This window comes from Lithobates pipiens, unplaced genomic scaffold, assembly GCF_037356315.1.
Source record: "Lithobates pipiens isolate NorthernLeopardFrog02 unplaced genomic scaffold, aLitPip1_a1.2 Scaffold_16, whole genome shotgun sequence".
Lineage (NCBI taxonomy): Eukaryota > Metazoa > Chordata > Amphibia > Anura > Ranidae > Lithobates > Lithobates pipiens.
The window spans coordinates 292,504,230-292,530,206 of NW_027507748.1; the positions used below are offsets into that span (position 1 = coordinate 292,504,230).

Below are 25,977 nucleotides of genomic sequence, written 5' to 3' on the forward strand. Positions count from 1 at the left end.
GTCCCCGCGTGTGTACGCGGCCTGAGGGAAAAAACTGTTTTTTTATATATTTTTGGGGGATATTTATTATAACAAAAAGTAAAAAATAATGAGTTTTTTTCAAAATTGTCGCTCTATTTTTGTTTATAGCGCAAAAAATAAAAACCGCAGGGGTGATCAAATACCACCAAAAGAAAGCTCTATTTGTGGGAAAAAAAGGACTTCAATTTTGTTGGGAGCCATGTCGCACGACCGCGCAAATGTCAGTTAAAGCGACGCAGTGCCGAATCGCAAAAAGTGGTCTGGTCTGTGACCAGCAAAATGGTCCGGTCTGTAAGTGGTTAATAAATGCTTTTTTTTAAATCCTACCTAAACTATAGTGTGCCTTTAATGAGGGGTGGGCTCCCTCCAGGCTCACCTGCCCTTTATGTATTCATTAGAATTCATGTTCTTCTACTATGGAGGATCTGCAGCCTATATATGTATTTGCAAATGTGTTCCAACTAAACCCCTGTTTTTAACACAAATTGTTAGACAGGGGAATTCGGTTGGTTGCAAGCTGGCTGGTGAGTTAAGCTGGGAATTGTCTTTGGTTTTGTTTGACATGTGTCGCCCTTCCATGTGCTCCTTGCTGTGAAGGTCAGTTATAGGTGGGGGCAGTGGCCAGTTATTTGTACTGATATAATACTGGTGAAGGGACCCAATGGACACCTTTGTTGCCATTGTGCTATTTGCCGGGGTCCAGTGCACGCCTGTACATTTAAAGAGGGGTGGGCTCCCTCCGAGGCTCACCAGCCTTCTATCCATTAAAATGCATGTGCTTCTACTGTGGAGGTTCTCAGAAATTTACATGGTGAGACTTTCAGATAATACCGGGGTGCCGTAAAGTGGCTCTGCAGCTTACTCGTGTATTTGCAAATGTGTAATAACTAAACCCCTGTTTTTAACGCAACTGTTAGGAGAATTCGGTTGGTTGCAGGCTGGCTGGTAAGTTGATCTGGGAATTGTCTTTGGTTTTGTTTGACATGCGTCATCCTTCCATGTGCTTCTTACTGCGAAGACCAGTTATAGGTGGGACAGTGGCCAGTTGTTTAAACTATACTGACCCTGACCTTGGACTCTGACCTTGATCTTTGACTATAACACTAACTGACACTGATCTAAATCAAACCTTGATCAATTTTTTATTTTCAAATTTTGTTCTTTATTTTTATTCACATACTTGTTTGTTTACATTTTTCTCCCCTAGCAAGGAGAGAGAGATACAATGTATCTTTTTCTCCATTCAGAAGAGAAAAAAAAAACACTAGGGTGGGCCTTTGACTAACTGTGATGGCCAATCAGAGGCTATTACAGGGATCAGAAGGCACATATGGATATACAGTATGTGTGCAGGCGGTGGCAAGGGAATAACATGGCTAACCTCCCCATTTCCCTCAAATAAATAATATATATATATTTTTAATAGTGTATGTAAATCCTAAAAAATAACTCTTTTTTAGCAAAAGACAACAGAGCAGGGCTGACACAATCCAGCACACAAAAATGCTGTGTTGTCAGCCCACAACAGTAATTAGGAGCCGAGTGCATTTCTGCCACATCAGTGGGTCATTTTCTGAACTTGCAGGATATTTCAAGGGATAAAACATAGAAAAGTGCATATATCGAGGTGACATACCTCATGTGTTTTATTCATGCAATTACTAAACAATGGAAGACTTAACAGTGACAGTATCCCTGAAAAGAATGTATGGGTTAGGCTGGCCATACATTATACAATTGTCTTGTACATTTTTGAGCCATATCATTTGAGGTCAAACCTAAACACTTTCAATTTGTATGTAATCAGACGGGCCCTTGCACTACATAGTTGAAGTTAAATCTAAAGGAGATCGAATAAAAAAATTGTATAATAATACAATGGGAGTTATTTACTAAAGTAAAATCCACTTTGCACTGCAGGTGCATTTGAAAGTGCACTTGGAAGTAAAGTCGCTGTAGATCCGAGGGGGACACGCAAGGAAAATAAAAAACAGCATTTTAGCTTGCGCATGATTAGATGATAAAATCAGCAGAGCTTCCCCTCATTTCAGATATAGCCCTTAGATTTACAGCGACTGCACTTCCAAGTGCACTTGCAGTGCAAAGTGGATTTGCCTTTCGTAAATAACCCCCTATGTATATTGTATGGCCAACTTTACTGAACACAATGAACTTTCTGATACAGTCTTCTTACATTTTGTGCAATAGAAGTATTATGTTTTTTTTTTTAAACTTACTTAGGCACAGATATTTAAAGAAGAACAAAGTCTATGATAAATATTAATATCAATTTATGATATATTTTAATATAACCTGGTAAACAAAATCAACTACAGCTTGTGACGGGCATGTATTAAACAAATAGCCTTAACTCTGTGTTTTACAGTTTTTGTGACTAATCAGTGAGGAAGAAGGCAGCCTTAAAAAAAACATACAATATTACTTACTAGGAACTGCAATCTTTGCCTTTCTGTTTCCGGCGTAAACTCTTGCGACATCGGAATGGTTTCCCCCTGTTGGATGATAATGGCTCTAAAATTGCATAAAATGTCAAAGTCAGAATAGTATAGCTTTTATCTGAAAAGGGCTAATAAAGCAGTAGTAAAACAACAGTCACATCGTTTTTCCTGAAAACGCTGAACATGTTCTGCGTTCATTACATAAATCCACACATTAATGCTATTACACTATATAACTGCTTCATAAAAACAATATACCAAATTCATCTAGCTAAGACAGATGTTTTTTTTCTAATATTTATTATGGCCTTGGTTCTGAGTGTAAAAGCCCTGGATGGATTTTAGTAAACATGGGGATCCATCTAAGCCCTTGTACACACGGTTGGAGAATCTGTCGGAATGAGTCTTATCGGACCGTGTCGTCAGATAATCCGACTGTGTGTGATATGCAGCGGACTGATTCCGTCCGAATCTCCGTCCGACCCAATTTTCCAACATGTGGAAAATATTTCCCGACCAACTGGGCCGGTCGGACCTAATCCGATCATGTGTAGAGCATTTTCAGGGGACCAAGTGCCACGCATGCTCAGATAAAATTCCTACATCAAAGCTACTGGTTACTAGCCTGAATGTAGTCCCATCGTAACGAAATTACGTTCTGAAAGATCGGATTTTTCGCCAACTTGGCCCGACCGTGTGTATGCAACAGTTTCGGACACAATCCGTCGGACTAAATCCGACGGGCAAAATCCGACGGATTTGGTTGGCAAAATCTCCGACCGTGTGTACGTGGGCTTAGAATTCAAAATTAAAGTACAACTGAACGGAAAACATTTTTTAAGTTTGGAGTAGAGGGGAATTAGAACACCGGTTAGGTTTTTATTTATGTCTGTGCCATGTTAGGGAAATTCATCCTATTTGTCCTAGTGAAAATGAAAGTAAAAGAAAATCACAAATTTTAAGTGGTCACTGGAACAGGAACAGAGGAGAAATCTTCTAATGTGGACACTAGTTCTGGTGAACCTGGTGACTACCAGGGATTTTCCTCAATTTGAAGGAATTTCCCCTCGCTTCCTGTTGTGACTATGAGGCAGGAATTGAAGAGAAATCGCACCAATGGGACACGAATCACAAAAAAAAAACTGTATTAACAAAAGGTTTTGTCTGCAGTTCTTCTTTAAAGTTTAGTGAAACACAGATGAATGGGAAGCACCATATAACCTAGTTACCTTGTGCTACCTAGAAATCATGAAAGTTTTTTGTGCTTTTTTTTTCTCAGCCTGAGACTAGTACAACAGATTTATATAACTGGCACAGACTTATAAGTGGGTAGCTAGTTAGGTGCTGCCCCAAATGGGAGGGTAAGGGGTAAGGTTTTTCCACTTCTTTGGTTTTGGCGCGTTTTATTTGTTTAGCCCAAAGGGGAGAGTTGGAGAGCAGCATGAGGGGTGAGAGAATGTCACTTGCTACTGCAACTACCGTGATGTAGGAGGTCATTAAGATGTGGGGTTTGCCCCCGAAGATACCAGCCACCGGAGAATGCCACTGATGGAATTCCTTTGTTACACAAGGGCCTTTGCAAATATGGTGGGGTAGCACACAGCCTGAGTTAGGATTAGGGATGTAGGAAGAAAGTCTGTTCTCATATGGTGGAGCCTAGGGCTAACTATAATTAAAAAAAGGAGCTGTATTCAGATGCTGAACACTTCAATGTGGGGACCATCATTTGAGAGGATCCTGAAAGCCAATACCTTGACTCTTGGAAAGACACATGTAACACTATTGAGCTTAGAGGGTAGGTCACCAATTCCCAAACCTTTCTAGAGGTGAAGGTCCTTCAGCATCCAAATAATATCCAGTGAAGGAGATGTGTGAAGACGACCAACAATAATCTCCTGACTCGGGAAATGTCTGTTCCAGACTCATGGGCCAGACAAGAGGACAAGAGGATATGCCTATTATGGGTTCTTCACGGGATGGGGAAATTGAACCATTGCTTCCCTGGCCAGAGACCAGTGAATAATGTTTGGGAAATCTTGGGCCAAAGACCAACTTGGTGTTTGCCATAAATCCCAATATCGAGGAAGGGGTTGAAACGGATTGTAAAAAAGTACATGAGATGGGGACATCCTGCTAAATAGGGATTCCCCAACAAACCTACAAACCATGAAAGGGAAAAGGGAAAATTCTCTACAGTAAAGTTGTGGTGTTCAGCCTCTGCTGCAGTGTGTACACATCCACAGGAATTTTGTAAAATGAGACTAGAAAATGTACACAGTGAAGGGAGCAAAAACTGTATTTATTTAAAAGGAGAAGCATGGCCAAAGCCTTTTTTGCCCTGAACAAGTCCGCTATAAAAATCTGCAGGGGATTCATCCTCACCACACTAGGCAGATCGGATGAGAGGACAGATGGGGGTGATCGATCAGTAGAGTCCATTTACACTCGGCTGCCCATAGAGCAGCGGTCGGATAGTCGGGATTCTCAGGAGGCCTGTAAATGCTGCACAATGCTCAGGACAATTAATCAAAGGAGGCCTGTAATGCTGCACAGTGCATGCCACACCACTAAGCACACTATGGTTGCTACCTTGCTCGCTGGGAGGGGAAAGAGTTTTACTGGCTTTACAGGCGGAGTTCACGTGGTTAAAATGTCCCTCCCTCACATTTTTGTTGACATAAATTGGAATTGATTTGCATCATAGTTTTCGTCAATTGATAAAAATTTGGGGTAATTTTCGTTTAGTTTTCGTCACTGGAAACATGGCGCTGACGAAAATGATGAAAATATTTTCATCAACTAAATTAACACTGCAGTCTAATTTGCCTTTCGGAAATCAGCCCAATTGCGTGGATGTTGTTGTGACTTCTAAGAAGAAATGGATAGCCCTTCCTTTATTCAGCCTTCATACTTTTAAATAAATCATACCTGCTGTCCCCAGCATTGGCTACATACAGTTTGTCCAGCAAACAGATTGCAACAAGTGCACAGCAGCCTCCTTCTATGCTATTTGTGGTTCTCTCTCTTTCAATTTGTTCATCCTGTAATTAAAAAGACAAACATAAAACGTATTACTGACAGGAAGTTGGTAGAAGTGTGAACTCTTAACAGTAATGTACACCATTTTCTTTTTCTTCCAGGAAAATATGAATATTTTTTTTTTGCAGCCCCTGGGTTAGACTTACCTGTCTATTCTTGCTGTTCTGTTCAAAGCCTTATGTTTACAGAGCTTAATAGCTCAAGCTTAAAGTTCCCTGCATTTCTTGTTGAGGCAGATAATGATGGAAAATATCTTGGATGGGAACGCAGACAAAAACACAAACACATTTTTAATAGAACAATGAAGACTTAGGCCGCGTACACACGGGCGACTGTCTGACGGACTTGGTCCGCTGAAACGTGTTTCAGCGGACAATCCGCTCGTGTGTGGGCTTCAGCAGACTTTTTCAGCGGACAGTCTGGCGGACTAAGTCTTTCGGAATTTCCGTAATATTGTCCGTCCAACTTTGGTTTCAGCGGACAGTCCGCTCGTGAGTAGGCAAGTTGGACGGACTAAGTATGGCGCATGCTCAGAAAGGATTTACACGGCCGAAGGTTGCATTGCAGTGTATTGGACATCGTATTTCTAGTCCCGTCGTACGTGCTGTACACGTCATCGCGCAAGCTTTCAGCGGACTGTCTGTTCGTCGTGTGTGGTCAAGTCCGTTCATTCAAAAGTAGGACGGACTGTCTGTCGGATTGTCTGAAGGACTTAGTTGGCCAGACAGTCCGCCCGTGTGTACGCGGCCTTACAATGTCTGAAATGTTTTGCTGCTGTCTGCATCTTTTTGTTCTGATAGGGGGTCACAAAAAAAAGAAACGTAAACTCTTCCTTAACCACTTGCAGACCGGACCATTTTGCTGGTCAAAGACCAGACCACTTTTTGCGATTCGGCACTGCGTCGCTTTTACTGCCAATTGTGCGGTCGTGCAACGTGGCTCCCAAACAAAATTGATATCCTTTTTTTCCCACAAATAGAGCTTTCTTTTGGTGGTATTTGACCTGCGGTTTTTATTTTTTGCGATATAAACAAAAATTGAGCGACAATTTTGAAAAAAACGCATTATTTTTTACTTTTTTTTATAATAAATATCCCCCAAAAATATATAAAAAAACATTTTTTTCCCTCAGTTTAGGCCGATACATAATTCTTGTACATATTTTTGGTAAAAAAAAATCGCATTAAGCGATAATTGATTGGTTTGTGCAAAAGTTATAGCGTTTACAAAATAGGGGTTCGTTTTTTTTTTTTAACTAGTAATGGTGGCAATCAGCGATTTTTATTGTGATTGCGACATTATGGTGGACACATCGGACATTTTTGACACATTTTTGGGACCATTGTCAGTTATACAGCAATCACTGCTATATAAATGCAGTGATTCCTGTGTAAATGACACTGGCAGTGAAGGGGTTAACCAGTGGGTGGCAGTGTAGGGGTTAAGTATTCCTAGGGGTGTGTTACTAACTGTGGGGGGTTGGGCTTTCATTTAGTGAACACTGATCTCTGCTCCAATCACATGGAGCAGAGATCAGCGTCACTAGTTGCTAGGCAGAATGGAGAAATGCTGTTTACAATGGCATTTCCCCATTCAGCCACCCCGTGAGACGATCGCAGGTATGCCCGCGGCGATCGAGTCCGCAGGACCCACGACCGGACTCACGGGGGTCCCGACCGGCACGCGAGCGCCGCTCGTGATGGCAGGGCTGCATTGAAGATTGGACGTACCTGTACGCCAATATGCCTGCCCATGCCATTCTGCCGACGTACATGGGCGTGCGCTGGTCGGGAACCAGTTAATTGTGTCAAAATGATTTTTGCTCGATTTAGGCTTATGTTGCGTACACACAATCGAAATTCCGGACAGAAAAAGACCGATGAGAGCTTTTCATCGGAAAATGCGACCGTGTGTAGGCTCCATCGGAATTTAGCTGTCTGAATTTCCGCCAGCCAAAAATGTATAGCATGTTCTCAATTTTCCCGACGGAAAAACTTTCTATCGGAAATTCCAATCGTGCGTATGCAATTCCGACATGCCAAAAATCAGGCATGCTCAGATTCAACTACGAGACGGAAGCTATTGGCTACTGGCTATTGAACTTCCTTTTTCTAGTCCCGTCGTACGTGTTGTATGTCACCGCGTTATAAACAATCGGAATTTGGTGTGACCGTGTGTAGGCAAGACAGCTTGAGCCGAATTCTGTCGGAATTCCGTCGGGAAAACCATCAGAGCTTTTTCTGACGAGAATTCCGATTGCGTGTACGCAGCATTAGGCTTAGTTAGGCTTTAGCATTATATAGTGAAGCCAGGTAATTTTCAGCAATAAAATATTGACTGAGGATTCTGCATGGGCACTGTGTACTTTTGGCACAGAGGTATCTATCGGATTGAAATGATCAGGCAGAAGGAAAGGTTATCTTAGTTTAGGGGTTAGGCTTAGACGAGAAGGGTTAAGGGACAGCAAGAAGGTTAAAGAGGAACAGCAGTCTGCTGATATAATTTGTAATAAATACATCTTTGCCATTCTGAAGCTTCCTCCAACCACTTTGCATTTTATTTTATATATACTGTGATTCTGTACTTGTCAAATATGCTGCAGAAATCTCCCTCCACTAAGTCTGGCTGCAACCATTTTAACTGTGGGTCACTGAAGCTACTGCCTGTTCACTTCCTGGATTTGCACAGGCACACCTCCAGCTCTGCAGCTCTCATTGGCTATCTTATGACTCATCCACCCGCCCTTCCTGGCAAACTCTCATGAGAGTGAGAGAAAGAGCTGTGCACGATGTCATAAGCTCATAGGCTAATGACCAAAGAAGAAAGAGGAAGTGGGCCGTATAGGCATTTACTGGCAGAAAAAAAAAATGTTTTACTATCCAAAGTTAAAATAACAAGGGCAGAAGATTTAATAGATGGAAAGATGAAAAAATTACTGAAGTTCCACTTTAAGTGTTGGGGGTTTAGGATTCAACATTGAGGGCTTACTTTGAAAGAGAAGTTATGTCATTTTTTTTTTTTTTTTAATCATACTTACCTAGATGGATGCAGCATTGGTCCATCTGCCCCCTGCTGGCTCTGAGTCTGAGGACCGAGCGATCAAACAACTCTGATTGCTCTGTTCTCAGGGCTCCATAAGCAGAGAGCTGGTGAACGTCAGTCACCACTGTCTGCTCTGCCATCTCCCCAAGCTCACTGGTGTGCTGGGCTGTGGAAGGGGCTGGAGCAGCTGTCTCTGGCTCTCAGCGGCTCTCACCAGGCTGAGCCAGGTGCCTGTTCAAGCTCCTGGGCAGATCCCAACTATATGGTTTTGATCTTTCTCAAACCTGGACCATCTGTGATGTCAGCCAACAGCAGACTTCAGCCTGCTGTCTGCTGAAAACTGGTCACAATGAACTGCACACCCGTGATCCGTATAAGTACAGCCAAAACAAGCTTTGGCTGTACTTCTCCTTTAAAGGTCTGGTTAAGCATAAGAGCCAGATTGGGCGGGGTTAGATTATGTGTTAAAGACTCCTTTTAGGGGTCAATTTAGGTATGAAGGGGGTTGCTAGGGTGTGTTTTAGTGTTGGGGGATATTTTACAGCATATGTGTTATGGTCACTTGTTCTAAAGACAAGATTATTATACCAAAACCTGAAGCACCACTAGTTTATAGATATTTAGGTTAAAGCGGGAGTCCGCCGGGACTCAGCGTTTTTTTTTTTTTTTTAAAAGCCAGCAGCTACAAATACTGTAGCTGCTGACTTTTAAAATAGTGACACTTACCTGTCCAGTGCGCCCGCGATGTCGGCACCCGAAGCCGATCTTTAGATCGTCACTCGGGTGCTGCCGCCGCCATCTTGGGTATGGGAATCAGGAAATGGAGCCTTTCCGCTTCTTTTCCCGGTTCCCTACTGCGCATGCGCGAGTTCCGCTGCGCAATAAGGACGGTCCCCGCTGCCTCTGGGATCTGTGTGTTTCCCAGCAGGCAGCGGGGCACTTGCGGAAGGGGGCGGGCACTTGCGGAAAGGGGCGTAATCTACGCCCCTTTCCGCAGAGAGCTATCCCGGAAGTGGGTGCAGTTACCTGGATTATCCAGGTAACTGCACCCCCCTCCCCCCTGAAAGGTGCCAATTGTGGCGCCGGAGGGGGGGAGGATTCCGATGAGTGGAAGGTCCATTTTAGGGTGGACCTCCGCTTTAATATTTAGACTATGGTTTACATTTAAGTTCACAGTTGTGTTTGAGTTTTTGGTTCAGGGTAATGGTACCTTATTTAGTTATCATTCCTTTAAGGTGGAATCATTTAGTTTTTGGATCTAATTAGTTTTTTTGGGTTGAAATACTGGTATTGGTACCATTCTCAGTAATGCTAATAGTATTGTAAATATTAAAGCAGTTGGAAAGTTTATTTTTTCCCAAAAATAATAAACGTGTTACACTTACCTGCTCTGTGCAATGGTTTTGCACACAGTGGTCCTGAGCCTCCTCTTCTGGGGTCCCCCGCCAGAAATCTTGGCTCCTCCTCTTCTCCAAGTAAACCATAACAAGCCGCTTGCTATGGGCCACTCATGTGGGCTCGATCCGGAGCTTGGCTGGGTAAATCCATAGACATACACAGCGTGGCTCAGCCCTGCTCCCTTCTTACAGGATTGGACTCACAGCAGCAGGAGCCAATGGCTCCTGCTGCTGCCAAGTTTCTTGTGAGAAGAGCTGCTATAGACAGGCACAGCGTTGCATTGAGATAGGTCTCAGAAAATGATTTAAGAGGGGCTGGGCGGAGCAGCTTGGGAAATGTTTTGTACCTTAATGCAGAGAATACCTTTACAACCACTTTAACATAATAATGAACAATCTAGTCCTAAAACAAACGGTTGTTCAAAAACACTTTGGAGAAAAACGATTCCTGGGCCAAAGAATAACGCTGATCTATGATGCTGAGAATGTATAGAGGAAAATTTTCAACTTCTCTGGTGGCACTAAATAGGCAGTATTGTAATATGAAAGCAATGAATGAACTATTTCTAATGAACCTGACAGTATGACTGCAATGAGTGTCGCCTGACAATTGCATTTTCAAAAATTGCATTTCAGATAATGTACCGTAACATTAATCAGTACAAATGTCAGCCTGGCTCTACTCACCATTTGCCTGAAAGCATTTTCCAGTGCACCAATTACAAGACTTTCAGGAAATACTTGTTTTTCGAGGTGGAAACGTAATGCAGTCTCAAGGGGGGGTTCTGTTTTCTCCTGAGTCGGCGTATTTGAAGCACTCTCATTCCTTGTGTCACTTTCTAGACACAGAGGAGCAGCAATTGTAGGTTGTTGGAGAATATGCACAAGGTCTCTTAGCTGATCACAAATGTGAAGGTGAAGAAGCCTTGATGCTGTCAAAGAGCATCCATATCCTGCGTGACCATCAAAAAGTCCCCAGTAATAGAAAGATAATCCATTGCTGATCTAAAGTACGGCAAAACACAAAAGAAATGTATTAACAAGACATGTAGAAATACACCCTTATAATATATCTGGCCCAAACGGAGTGAAAATACATACTCAGGAGGTTTACATTAGTGAAATGTACAAGTTAAATCAATAGAAGATTCAAAGATAAAGTCAGTTGCATTTACAGCATCTTGAAAAAGTATTCACACCCCTTGAAACTTTCTAAATTTTTTCATGTTACAACCAAAAACGTACATGTATTTTATTGATAGACCAAAACAAAGTGGCACATAATTGTGAAGTGATAGGAAAATGATAAATGGTTTTCAAACTTTTTTTTACAAATAAATATGTGAAAAGTGTGAGGTGCATTTGTATTGTATCCTCTGATTACTTTGTAGACACTACCTTTCGCTGCAATTACAGCTGCAAGTCTTTCTGGGTAGGTTTCTACTAGCTTTGCACATCCAGAGAGTGAAATTTTTACTCATTCTTCTTTGCAAAATAGCTCAAGCTCTGTCAGATTGGATGGAGAGCATCTGTGAACAGCAATTTTCAAGCCGTGCCACAGATTCTCAATTGGATTTAGGTCTGGACTTTGACTGGGCCATTTTAACACACGAATATTCTTTGATTGAAACCATTCCATTGTAGCTCTGGCTGTATGTTTAGGGTTGTTGTTTTGCTAGAAGGTGAACCTCCGGCCCAGTCTCAATTCTTTTGCAGACTCTAACAGGTTTTCTTCTAAGATTGCCCTGTATTTGGCTCAATCCATCTTTCCATCAAGTCTGACCAACTTCCCTGTCCCTGCTGAAGAAAAGCATCCCCACAACATGATGCTTCCACCACCATATTTCACGGTGGGGATGGTGTGTTCAGGGGGATGTGTAGTTTTAGTTTTTTGCCACGCATAGCGTTTTGCTTTTAGGCCACAAAGTTCAATTTTGGTCTTCTCTGACCAGACCTTCTTCCACATGTTTGCCGTTTCCCTCACATGGCTTCTCACAAACTGCAAACGGGACTTCTTTTAACAATGTCTTTCTTCTTGCCGCTCTTCCATAAAGGCCAGATTTGTGGAGTGCATGACTAATAGTTGCCTTATCGACAGATTCTCCAACCTAAGCTGTGGATCTCTGCAGCTCTTCCAGAATTACCATGGGCTGCTTCTCTGATTATTGCTCTCCTTGCTCAGTCTGTCAGTTTAGGTGGATGGCCATGTCTTGGTAGGTTTGCAGTTTAGCCATACTCTTTCCATTTTCAGATGATGGATGGAACAGTGCTCAGTGAGATGTTCAAAACTTGGGATTTTTTTTATAACCTAACCCTGCTTGAAACTTCCGCACAACTTTATCCCCCGTCCTGTCTAGTGTGTTCCTTGGCCTTCAAGATGTGGTTTGTTCACTAAGGTGCTCTAACAAACCTCCAAGGGCTTCAAAGAACAGCTATATTAATACTGAAATTAAATTACACACAAGTGGACTCTATTTACTAATTAGGTGACTTCTGAAGGCAATTGGTTCCACTAGATTTTAGTTAGGGGTATCAGAGTAAAGGGGGCAGAATAAAGATGCATGCCACACTTTTAAGATATTTATTTATAAAACATTTGGAAAACCATTTATCATTTCCCTTCCATATTATGTGATGCTTTGTGTTGGTCTATCACATAAAATACCAATATAATACATTTACGTTTTTGACAAAAACATTACAAAATTTGGAAAATGTCATGGGGTATGAATACTTTTTCAAGGCACTGTATGTGCATATCTTGACTTTTCCAGTAAAAGTTTATACCCACCCCTGATTTCAAAACCTCCTATTGGTTACCTTAGTGATGGGTAGCTTCACTGGCCAATCTGGATGCTAAGGATGTGGAACAGGCTGAGCCAAGTGCAACTTTTTACATGTGTGTACATGTTTAGCTGCCCACATTTCTACCTATGTTTAAGATGTTATTTTCACTTAAAGTGGTTGTAAACCCCATTCATGAAATCAGACGTAGGCACATATATCTGTAGTGTTTACTTATCTCTCTCCAAAACTCTGAGTGCCATTTGTCTCTGCTGCTCCATTCCTCTGTCATCAGCATGACAACTTCTGACAAGTTCTCACACACAGGAGATAAAATCAGCTGGAAATTTGTGTTGGGGAGGCTGCTTAGAGACAGATACGGCCGGGAAGTGGTTCTGTTATCCTGACTGGGTGTCATATGACGTCCAGCTGGATAACATGCCGGTGCACACATCTCTGATCACACGCCGCATCTCCAATTGTGATAAGAAGCCTCTGATAGATCACAGCTGATCATCGCGAAAACCAGGAAGTGCCAGTAAACGGCATTCCTCGGTTCGCACTGACAGGGAGAGACGATCGTTGTCTCTCCCTGTCAGAGAGGGGGTCTGCGCTGAAAATCAGCACATTGATTATCAGCACAGCCCCATCAGATGTGCCAATCAGCTGCTAATCAGTGCCCCAATAATAAAGTCTGTCAGTGCCCATCACAGTGCCAATCAGAGCCCACCACAGTGCCAGTGTCCATCACAGTGCCAATCAGTGCCCAGCATTAATACCTGTCAGTAGCTGCCCAATCAGTGCTGCCCATCAGTGCCACCTGTCAGTGCCAATCAGTGCCACCTGTCAGTGCCAATCAGTGCCGCTGGTCAGTGCCGCCAGTCAGTGGCAATCAGTGCCGCCAGTCAGTGCCCATCAGTGCTGCCAGTCAGTGCCCATCAGTGCCGCCTTTCAGTGCCCATCAGTGTCACCGGTCAGTGCCCATCAGTGCAGCCAGTCAGTACCCATCAGTGCTGCATATCAGTTCCGCCTTTCAGTGCCCATTAATTCTACATATCAGTGCCTCCTCATCAGTGCCCTGATGTGTTCTTCACCCTCTTTTTTTCCTTCATCTCATTTCAGGACATGTGCAGTCCGGTGCATTTTTTAATGCATTTCAGTGTGTTTTTTAATGTGTTTTATTGTGTTCCAGATGCAGTTCATACATAAAAAATGCAGCATGTTCTGTTTTTGTTGACTGCAGTGTATTGAACTGCACTGGTGTAAACTAGGTTCATTGGAATACAGAGAAAAAACACTGAACATGCGTTTTTGATGCAGATTAAAAAACGCACTGGATTGCATATGGTGTAAGCCAGCCCTTGAAGGGATTTTGATCTATGAAAAAAAAAATGCATGAAGTAACTGTGGACATCCCTATCCCTTCTGTACCTTATGTCAGTCATCAGATACCCAGCTTTTAACTGTATGTGTTCTGCTTGGTACCTTTCAGCAATTTTAATCAAAATACATTTGGCATTTAAAAGCTTCAATCCTTGAGAGTTCAGCCATATAATTTATGTTTGCAACACACCTTAGTATCTGTATGCAGATCAGAGTTCTCTGATTCATTGCATTTGCTATTTAATCCACGGTCTCTTTCTTCTACAGTCACAAATTCGCAACAAGCCTGGTCTTCATTGTGTTGACTCTTCCCAGCATTAATCACTCTATATAAAAGGGAAATAGAAAATGGAAAGAGAAGAAATAAATAAAGAGTAAAGTATTTTACAATAACCTGACACCAGCAGGTATAGATACCCCACATTACTCCATGCCATAGATTCATCTATCATGGACACCTACTGGAGATTCACATCTGCCCCTGGTATCATGACTCACATATGAAGTACATGCCCTCTGATTCCCCCTTTCTTGGATAAAATACTTGGGATAAATCAGAAAATAGCAGATGACAAGATCAGGAACCACCCCAACTGATTAATCTCTTTGGTACCTGGGACAAATCAATTCTTAACTCAGCACTGGCCATCATTGCCAGATATTGACGTAAACGGTACAATCCTTCACTTGTGGAGTGGGCCTGTGAACTCAATGCCATATGTGACCTGTAGCAAATGGTCACTTGGGTAAATGAGAAGAAAAATCAGAAGCCCTTAAAATTACCTGGACGATATGGTGTCACTTCAGATATTCATCAGACTTTATCTCATATCTGTAAAACTCTACTGTGGGAGGTCTTTATGTACCTACCGCCTATGTAGCATCCAGGAAGGCCATGGGTTTCTGCATTGGCTCACCCCCTCCTCTTCCTCTTTAATTTTTACTCATTTCCTACCTCCCCCCTACCAATTCCTGCCCTGTTATCTGCTTTCTCCTTCTTCTCCTTTCCCGATCTTCATACTATCCCAGGGGACTACAATTGGAGTGCTTTTGTGTGCAACTTTATAGATATTGTAAATCATTCTCTGTGTGGTTCCTTCCCTAATATTAAGTTATATATTTTATTTCCTGATCACTGGTATATTGACTGTTCATAAACTAATGCACATCTGTACTATGTACATGCTTAACTTTCTGTTAATCTTCTGTGAAAGTTGAAGTTTTGCTGTTTTCTAGAGTTTACTACTGTCCATGTTAAGAGGAACCATATTTTTCCAATATTCCTGTCTGTACTCATCACATCAGCATAACAGATAAATCTTATGTATGTTTTGTGGCATGCAAGTAGATCATTCCTCGAAAAAAATAATAATAAAATATAGATTAAACATAAACTGACACCAGCAAAATATTAGGAATAATTTCGATTAGTGAACCCTTCAATATATCTGTAGGAAGTAGGCCATAGATGGGCGAAAAGCAGGACTAATTAAACAAATTAAACACAGAAAATCGGTGTACATGTGGCATCAGGGCATAGTCATCACTGTAGTATTGATTGCCGAGGTAGCTGCCAACACTGACCCTTTACCACCTGTGACATTTCAATCAAGAAGAGTTGACATCAGATCTACAGGATGAGACTTTATAACAACATTTTTTCGGCAGCGGTGCTGTGGCACCCTGGGTTGCATTCTGGGTTCTTCATGGGTGCCTTAGCAAAATGCCTACAAATTGCCTCAAATTGCCCAAAAATTTTTATCAAGCCAAAGGGTGGATCAAGTCTGCCTTTTTTTGTTACACAAAAGACAAAAGTTTTTATTGTGCAGCATTACAACCTTGGGGAATGTGTGGGCCAACTACAACTAATGATGAGGAGGACATCAGATGCCTGGGGATGTCCTTGTTTGCCCCCCCCCCCCCTGCCCCTCTCCATCAGCACTGGGGTCACATTAGCTGGATGAGGGAGAGAAACCGATGGAGAAGAGAAACAGTGGAATATTAGTCAGCATCAGTGTGCAAAATGATATACTGTATGCTTTGTAAGAATAAATCGCCTGTAATGTTGGGTGTCCTACATTTTGGAATAAGGTGCCTCAAGATATTGAATTTTAAAGAGTGCCTTGACTGAAAAAAGGTTGGGAAACACTGCTTTAAAATCATTGTTGCTAATCACAGATCCACATTGCAGGCTGTGCAGTAAGAATATGTTTGGTTATCTTAGTATAGATGGATTTCCCTTTGAGCTTCTGGTCATCCAGGCAAGAACTAAAATTATTTATGCCTAATATACAGTATCTCACACAAGTGAGTACAACCCTCACATTTTTGTATATATTTTATATCTTTTCATGTGACAACACTGAAGAAATTACACTTTTCTACAATGTAAAATAGTGAGTGTACATCTTGTATAACAGTGTAAATTTGCTGCCCCGTCAAAATAACACACAGCCATTAATGTCTAAACCGCTGGCAACAAAAGTGAGTACACAACTAAGTGAAAATGTCCAAATTGGGCTCAGTTAGCCATATTCCTTCCCCGGTGTCATGCGACTCATTTGTGTTACAAAGTCTCAGGTGTATTAAATTTGGTGTTATCGCTCTCACTCTGTCATACTGGTCACTGGAAGTTCAACATGGCATCTCATGGTAAAGAACTCTCTGAGGAGTCAAGCATGGTGGTGGGAGTGTCATGGTCTGGGGAGCTACAGCTCATTGAGGGAACCATGAATGCCAACATGTGCTGTGACATGCTGAAGCAGAACATGACCCCCCCCCCCTTCGGAGACTGGGCCCCAGGGCAGTATTCCAACATGATAACGACCCCAAACTAGAGTTGCCACCTCATCCCTTTAAACCCGAACACCTTTGAATTACACAGGTTCTGAGGCTAATTAAATGCAGATAAGGCAGCCAAGCGAGTTTAACTACCACCTTAATCAGCCACAAAACCTGTGTAATATGTGTTCGGGTTTAAAGGGATGAGGTGGCAACCATGCCCCAAACACACCTCCAAGACGATCACTGCCTTGCTAAAGAAGCTGAGGGTAAATGTGATGGACTGGCCAAGCATGTCTCCAGATCTAAGCCCTACACCAGCTCCGTGATGTCGTCATGGAGGAGTGGAAGAGGACTTAAGTGGCAACCTGTGAAGCTCTGATGAGCTCCATGCCCAAGAGGGTTAAGGCAGTACTGGAAAATAATGGTGGCCACACAAAATATTGACATTTTGAGCCCAATTTGGACATTTTCACTTAGGAGTGTACTCACTTTTGTTGCCAGCGGTTTAGACATTAATGGCTGTGTATTGAGTTATTTTGAGCGGGCAGCAAATTTACACTGTTATACAAGCTGTACACTCACTACTTTATTTGTAGCAAAGTGTCATTTCTTCAGTGTTGTCACATTAAAAGATATAATAACATATTTACAAAAATGTGAGGGTTGTACTCACTTGTGTGAGATACTGTATATAAAAAAATTATTACAGCGCTGATTTAATAGTATGAAATATTCAGTGTGAAAAATCATGTACAATAAATCATTCAATAAATATTGTGATGAAATAAAGTCCTCTGTGTTCACTCTGGATTCACTGGAGTTTTGTGAATGAAGGAATTACAAGTACCATCGTGACAGACAGGTTGTAGTTCATTGATTCTTCCTGCGCATCAGTAATTATCTGCCTGTACGGAAGGCAGACAGCTGTACTGAGAGTCTGCAGGAGGCTGACATTGCACCCGCCATCAGCTGATCACGGGTGCAATGTAAAGGCTCTTGAAAAAAGAAAATGCACATTTTTTTATTTAGCAAAATATGTGCCTTTATTATTAAAAAAAATAAGTGAACTAATCTTTTAATGTTAAAAGTTAATTTCCTGCACTGATGCCGACCCCCTCCCCCCTTTTATCCTCAGTTCTGATCCCCTAGTGCTGTACTGACTATATTGACAACTCAAAATTTTGCTATGATACATGATCTGTAGTTACACCCCTGCAAGTAGGGTTTTTATTCTCGATAAAAGATAAAAAAAGGTTTTTGATGTAATGGAGCATATTTGCTCTAGGTCTAATCTTTCTGCTGTTAGTAGATTTTGATCGGTTAGGGTCCGTTCACACAGGGGCAACACGACTTTGAGCGAGACTTTGGGAGGCAACTTGGACACGACTTGAGTATGAATCACAGCACGACTTGAGGCAACTTACAAGGCAACTTGAAGTTGCTTCCAGGAGAGGAGACTTTACCAGTGGCCAATCACATAATAATCAGCTCTGTGGGAGGGAGGGGTTTGCCTAGAAAACTATTTTTACTTCCTGGAAAGTTGCTTCAGTTAAGACAGGGGATCCGACTTGGAGGCAACTTCTATTGAAATCAATGGATACAAGTTGCCTAGAAGTCAGATTGAAGTAGTACAGGAACCTTTTCTGAAGTCGGAGCGACTTCAGTAGTGTGCATTAAGACGGCTCTCATTCACTTACATTGATTTTATCATGTTGCGCGACTTGAGGCAACTTGGGACGACTTCAAGTCGGATCCAAAGTTGCTCCTGTGTGAATGGACTCTTAAAGAGGAACTGAACTTTGAAGGCTGCGTCTACAATAAGCAAGCAGTTAGCAACTCCAGGATTTTGGTTAAACTTTTTAGTAGGAAGAATTAAATGTGTGAAGGCATGAATATTTTGAAGACCGTATGAATAGTGCTGGGGACTTTTTTCACGCTGATTGGATTGGTTTCTATGTTCAAATGAATCAATTGTCAATTTTGTATTTATTTGTGACACAATTTTGAGTATCATAATGTCAAAGATTATCAATTTATTACCATTTAACATGACAACACGTACATATTTTAATTTAGATTGAGATTTGTGATGAACTCACATTTATGGTGTTTGCGGCAGCTGGCAGCGTCGTTTTTCAAATAATTTCTACTACAAATGCGCATAAGCATTTTAATTTTTTCTGTTGATTTACTAATCTGGTGCAGAGCTGTGCATTGTAGTGAATAAGCTTCTAACTTCGGCTTGTTCCCTGCACAGAGCCCTTAAAGTGATTTTAAACCTTGTATTTGTTTTTTTTGTTTTTTTCAAAAATAATTTTTATTGAATTATCACAGTGAACAAGTCATACAGTGGCAGAAAAGTAGATGTATGAATAGCAAGTACGTAACCCAAACTATATGTGAAAGAGTGACATGAGTCACAATTAACCAAAACAGTACGTACAGGGAATGAAAGTGTGGTTAAAATAACAATCAATAATACAATTTGTGAAAAACAGCTTCAAAGGAAGCCACTATGTGAAGGAGTGTCTTTGATGCACAACAGTAGAGAAAGAAGGACAAGGGTGTAACTCGGGAAGGGGGGGTGGTAAAAAAAAGAAAAATAAATAAAAAAATAAATATATATATATATATATATATATATATATATATATATATATATATATATATATATATATATATATATATATATATATATAGAAGGGGGGGGGGGGGAAGAGGGAAGGAGGAGTAGCAAGATCACCAGCAATGGACAATTGAATCATCAACATTTACAGTTGGCATTGTACCAGGAGGACCATGGGTACCAAAGATGTGTAGTGTTTGGTCGTAGTTCTGGCAAGAGTGGTTTCATATATAAAGTGAGTTTGGACTAGATTGATAACTTCGGCTCGAAGTGGGATGTTATTTGTTTTCCAGTTCCTTGAGAAGGAGTTTTGTGGCTAAGAGGACATGAGTGAGCACATGCCTATGGGCTGGAATCAGGTCTTCAATCGTTAGGTTAAGAATGGCTAGTTGGGGAGATAGAGCAATAGAAAAATGTAAAAGTTCCCTGAGCAGGGCTTGAATGTCATCCCAGAGCGAGCGAATTAGGGGACAGGACCAAAGAATGTGTAGTAGGGTACCAGAGTCACCGCAGTTTCTCCAACAATTTGGAGAGGTGGGTGGATGAAATTTGGCAATTCTATGGGGGGTCAGATACCATCTCATAAGTGTTTTTTGGGAGAGTTCCCAGAGTGTGGTGCATGAAGTGGCCTTGTATACAGAGTTTATTGCAGTAATCCATTGTTGGTCTGAGAATTGGAGTTGTAAGTCAGATTCCCAGTCAAGGAGGGGTTTGAATTTGTGAAATGTGCGTTTTTCCTGCAGTGTGGAGTAAATGAGGGCGACTCCCTTTGTATTTGTTTTTTTAAGAGGGCTTTCACACTGAACCGCCTAGGGCACCAGCGGTAAAGCGGCGCTATTTTTAGCTTTACCATGATTTTAGCGGTGCTATTCAGCCGCTAGTGGGGCGGTTTTAACCCCCCCACTAGCGGCCGAAAAGGGGTTAAATCCGGGGAGTGGTGTTTTGCCGGCGGTATCACAGCGCTGCCCCATTGATTTCAATAGGTCTCCTTCACCGCTGCAAAGAAGCTGCGGGCAGAACTTTTTTCTGATGCCCTGCCACCCTCGGGCTTTCACACTGGAGTGAATGGAGCCACTTTTTTCAGGCGCTGTAGTGCCTGAAAAACTCCAGCAGTGTGAAAGGGGTGTAAAACAAACTTGTCATACTTACTTGCTGTGTACAATGGTTTTGTACAGAGTAGCCCTGATTCAGCTCTTCTGGGGTCCACCACTGTCGCTTCTGGCTGAAAATTCAGCCACAGTGCCCCCTGTGGTGGCATGACTATTTCACAACATAACTGAACCAGAACTTGCAGCAGACTTGCAGAATGTGTGCAAAGAAAGTTGATCTGGAGTAATGCAATGCAGACTTGCTGCAATTCTGCAACAAAATTTTGAAGCCTGGCAAGTCTAGCAATAGTTTATCAAGTATTTTTCAAACGTGCACTTCAATTGCATGCTATCTGGTTATATATAACATTTTTAATATCCCTAAAATTTCCCTAACATTAACTTAGTGCATTTCTTATATAAAATATATGTTTAATAAACAGTTTCGCTAATATGGTATGATATTAAAAAAAATGTAATCTAAGGCCGCGTACACACGGGCGGACTGTCCGTCCAACTAAGTCCGTCAGACAATCCGACAGACAGTCCGTCCTACTTTTGAATGAACGGACTTGACCACACACGACGAACAGACAGTCCGCTGAAAGCTTGCGCGATGTCGTGTACGGCACGTACGACGGGACTAGAAATACGACGTCCAATACACTGCAATGCAACCTTCGGCCGTGTAAATCCTTTCTGAGCATGCGCCATACTTAGTCCGTCGAACTAGCCTACTCACGAGCGGACTGTCCGCTGACACCAAGTTTGGACGGACAATATTACGGAAATTCCGAAAGACTTCGTCCGCCAGACTGTCCGCTGAAAAAGTCCGCTGAAGCCCACACACGAGCGGATTGTCCGCTGAAACACGTTTCAGCGGACCAAGTCCGTCAGACAGTCCGCCCGTGTGTACGCGGCCTAACAGTATTTTATTCTCAAGGGTCTTTGCTTTTGCAAAGTATATATATATATATATATATATATATATATATATATATATATATATATATATATATATATATATATAATATATTTTGTGCTTTTAACTAATATTCAGGCCTAAAATATGTTTTAAAGCGGTTGCAAAGTCAGAAAGTTTATGATCTTAATGCATTCTATGTATAATGTGAATGTATATTTTGTAAAGTGCTGAGTAAATGGTCAGTGCTATACAATTTCACAAATGATATGGTAATTCTGCATACTACAACCAAAGAGCAGGGAAGTTAATGATTACAGGAACATGTTCTACTGAAAAAAAATTCCGGGCCTCCTAGCTCAGAGTCACAAGACTGTATGTGTAATACCGAGTACAGATACATGTTGCTTCCCTTCTACCCACAAAGGAAGTCTGATGGGCTTTGCTTTCAGATAGAAAGTTTACTATTGCAGCTCTATAGTGTGATGATGACTGTTTTTTCCTAACCCAAACATTTTTCTGAAAGTATTATTTTTATTTTACTATCAGCTTACTAGATGTTAGGAACCTCAAATTCTCCCTCAGTTGATCCATAGGTTAACAAAAAATAAAATAAAATTTATATATATAATTTCAAAATGATACAAATAACCAGCTCATCTTTGATAAGAGTGAGGCCGCGTACACACGGGCGGATTGTCTGCCCAATTTAGTCCGCTGAACAGTGTTTCAGCGGACAATCCGCTCGTGTGTGGGCTTCAGAGGACTTTTTCAGCGGACAGTCTGACGAACAAAGTCTTACGGAATTTCCGTAAGACAGTCCGTTCAAACTTGGTTTTGTCCGTCCAAACTTGGTTTCAGCGGACAGTCCGCTCGTGTGTAGGCAAGTTGGACGGACTAAGTATGGCGCATGCTCAGAAAGGGTTTACACGGCCGAAGGTTGCATTGCAGTGTATAGGACGTCGTTTTTCTAGTCCCGTCGTACGTGCTGTACACGTCATCACGCACGCTTTCAGCGGACTGTCTGCTCATCGTGTGTGGTCAAGTCCGTTCATGCTAATTTTGAACGGACTGTCTGTCGGATTGTCTGCCGAACTTAGTTGGGCAGACAATCCGCCCGTGTGTACGCGGCCTCACAGTAGTTGATGTAATATGATTTAACCCTAGGTTCACACATATTTGTTTTTTAGTGTGTTTTACAGTTTGCAGAAATGTACTACAGTCCATTTAACATGGTTTCTTAAAGAGGGATTTCACTGTGAAAAAAAATATTAAAAGCCAGCAGCTACAAATATTGCAGCTGTTGACTTTTAATAAATGGACACTCACCTGTCCCGGGGTCCAGCGATGTCGGCAGCCGAGGCCGATCGATCGCTCGGCTCTCGGCTGCTGCCGCCACCATTCTAGGTGAGGGAATCAGGAAGTGAAACGTTGCGGCTTCACTTCCCGGTTCCCTACTGCGCATGCGCGAGTCGCGCAGCGCAATAAGAATTGTCCGCGCTGTCTCTGGGACCCGTGTGTGTCCCAGCAGACAGCGTGCAGGGACAGGAAGAGACAGACTCCCGTGGAAGTCTATGCCTGGAAGTGGGTGTAAATACCTGTCTTTGACCGGTATCTGCACCCCCCCTTCCCCCTGAAAGGTGCCAATTGTGACACCGGAGGGGGGGAGGGTTCCGATGAGCGGAAGTTCCACTTTAGGGTGGAACCCCGTTTTAAGGTACACATTCACATCTATACACCCAGCAGGTCAGGGAAGGGAGGGGACGAACCATACCAGGCCACACGCTGATGACTCATTGGTTGTTAAGAACGCAGTAGCCGGCTTCCCAGCCGCATCCTTAATGATACGCACACACGATCAGAATTCTCGTCGGAAAAAGCTCTGATGGTTTTCCCAACGGAATTCCGCTCAAGCTGTCTTGCCTACACACGGTCACATCAAATTCGTTTATAACGCGGTGACGTACAACATGTACGACGCTAAATTCCAATGGAGCATACACTCGGTGGCATTTTCCGATGAAAAGTTCTTATCAGTCTTTTTCTGGATGGAATTCCGATCATGTGTACGTGGCATAACAACCAGCCATACACAGTTTGTTAAAGAGAAAAAACTAAGTATTTGGTTCAGATGGTGCCAAGCGTGTGTGGTGGCAACCAGGTGAGAAGTACCAAGACAAGTGTGTCTTGCCTACAGTCAAGCATGGTGGTGGGAGTGCCACGGTCTGGGGCTGCATGAGTGCTGCTGGCACTGGGAAGCTACAGGTCATTAAGGGAACCATGAATGCCAACATTAAATAGTCTAAAACTAGCAAAAGGAAGTTCAATAGCCAGTAGCCAATAGCTTCTGTCTCGTAGTTGAATCTGAGCATGCGTGATTTTTGGCGTGTCAGAATTGCATACACGCGATCGGAATTTTTGATAGAAAGGTTTTCCGCTGGGAAAATTGAGAACATGCTATCAATTTTTGGCTGGCGGAAATTTGGACAGCTAAATTCTGAAGGAGCATACACCTGGTCGCATTTTCCGATGAAAAGCTCTCATCTATCTTTTTCTGGCCGGAATTCCGATCGTGTGTATGCGGCATAACAACCAGCCATACACAGGTAGTTAAAGAGAAAAAACAAAAACGTAAAACACGTTCAAAAAACGCAAACATTTAGGGCAGCATGTGCCCAGGGACAAAGAATTCTGTGTTCTGCCATTTGTCCCTGGGTGCATGCTGCCTTAAAGCGTTTGTTACCTAAAAAAAAGAAAAAAATGTGATCCTTATTTGGTCCCCCGTATCACCTGAAATACCTGGCTGATCCAACCAGTTTCTGCCTTCCCCCCTGTAAACTGACCACAGTATATCATGGCTGATGAGCCCTGACATTGTGGTACATTTACGTGCCTCTGTCATCAGCTCTCTGCTGTCTGCTCTCCTGTGTCTCCTGTGTCTCCTCTGTCCACCTCTCCACCTCTCCTCCCTGCCTGCTTGTCAGCTCCATCCACTCCACGATCCTCCCCTCTTGTCTAAAAATATCAATGTTTTCCTATTATAGTTCCCTCGGTTATATAACATTAAGTGGATCTCATTTATAAAAAATATGCATTATAATAACTTACAGTATCTCACAAAAGTAAGTACACCCCATCACATTTTTGTAAATATTTTATTATATCTTTTCATGTGACAACACTGAAGAAATTACACTTTGCTACAGTGTAGTAGAGTAGTGAGTGTACAGTTTGTATAACAGTGTAAATTTGCTGTCCCCTGAAAATAACTCAACAAACAGCCATTAACCACTTGCTTACTGGGCACTTAAACCCCCCTCAGTCCCAGACCAATTTTCAGCTTTCAGCGCTGATGCACTTTGAATGACAATTGCGCGGGCATACAACACTGTACCCAAATGAAATTTTTATCATTTTTTTCCCACAAATAGAGCTTTCTTTTGGTGGTATTTAGTTACAGCTCGGAGTTTTATTTTTTGCTAAACAAACAAAAAAAGATGCAAAAAAAAAAAATCATGTTTTAATAGTTTGTTATAAAATTTTGCAAACTGGTAATTTTTCTCCTTCATTGAAGTGCGCTGATTAGGCGGCACTGATAGGCTGCATTGGTGGGCACTGATGGGCTGCATTGGTGGGCACTGATAGGCTGCATTGGTGGGCACTGATAGGCTGCACTGGTGGGCACTGATAGGCATAGTTAAGGCGGCACTAATAGGCACAGATAAGGCGGCACCGATGGGCACAGATAAGGCGGCACTGATGGGCAAAGATGGGCACAGATAAGATGGCACGGATGGGTGGCACGGATAAGTGGCACGGATGGGTGGCACGGATGGGCACTGATAGGTACCACAGATAGATGGGACTGATGGGCACTGATAGGTGGCACTGATAGGTGGCTCTGATAGGTGGCACTGCTGGGCACTGATGGGCGGCACTGCTGGGCACTGATGGGCGGCACTGCTGGGCACTGATGGGCGGCACTGGGGTGCAGCACCTTTGAGGCAGATTGTGGGCACTGTGGGTGGCACTGTGGGTGGCACTGTGGGTGGCACTGTGGGCACTATGGGCACTGACGGGGGGCACTTACTTTTATTCAGGATGGCACTGCGGGGGGCAGGTGGGCACTGGCAGGGGGCAGGTGGTTGCTTGTATTGCTGGCCGTGATCAGCATTACTGATGTCCCGATCACGGCCGCCGGTGATCGGCTTTTTTTCTTCTCCTCGCGCTGTCAGCGCGAGGAGGAATAATAGCCGATTACCGGCTCCGTTCTATCACATGATCAGCTGTCATTGGCTGACAGCTGATCACGTGATAAGGGGTCGGGATCGACCCCTTGCACGGATCGGTGATCAGGCGAGTCTCATGGACTCGCCGATCACAGAGCGCGACGCGCGCGCGCCCCTCAGGGGGCGCGCAGGCCGCTCGTACA

The 25,977-nt window shown here is 42.6% G+C and overlaps 1 protein-coding gene across 2 annotated transcripts in view; it reads right to left on the reverse strand.

Moving 5' to 3' along the window:
* The window catches only part of LOC143982648 (protein phosphatase 1H-like), an 88,165-nt gene that overhangs the window by 30,563 nt on the left and 31,625 nt on the right, over positions 1-25,977 (reverse strand). For both annotated transcript variants that reach the window (XM_077481547.1, XM_077481546.1), the window contains 4 exons: positions 14,316-14,451; positions 10,646-10,963; positions 5,409-5,521; positions 2,469-2,553 (listed from right to left, as the gene is read on the reverse strand). In XM_077481547.1, the coding sequence (XP_077337673.1) occupies positions 2,469-2,553; positions 5,409-5,521; positions 10,646-10,963; positions 14,316-14,451 (652 nt within the window). The remainder of the gene's footprint in view (positions 1-2,468; positions 2,554-5,408; positions 5,522-10,645; positions 10,964-14,315; positions 14,452-25,977) is intronic.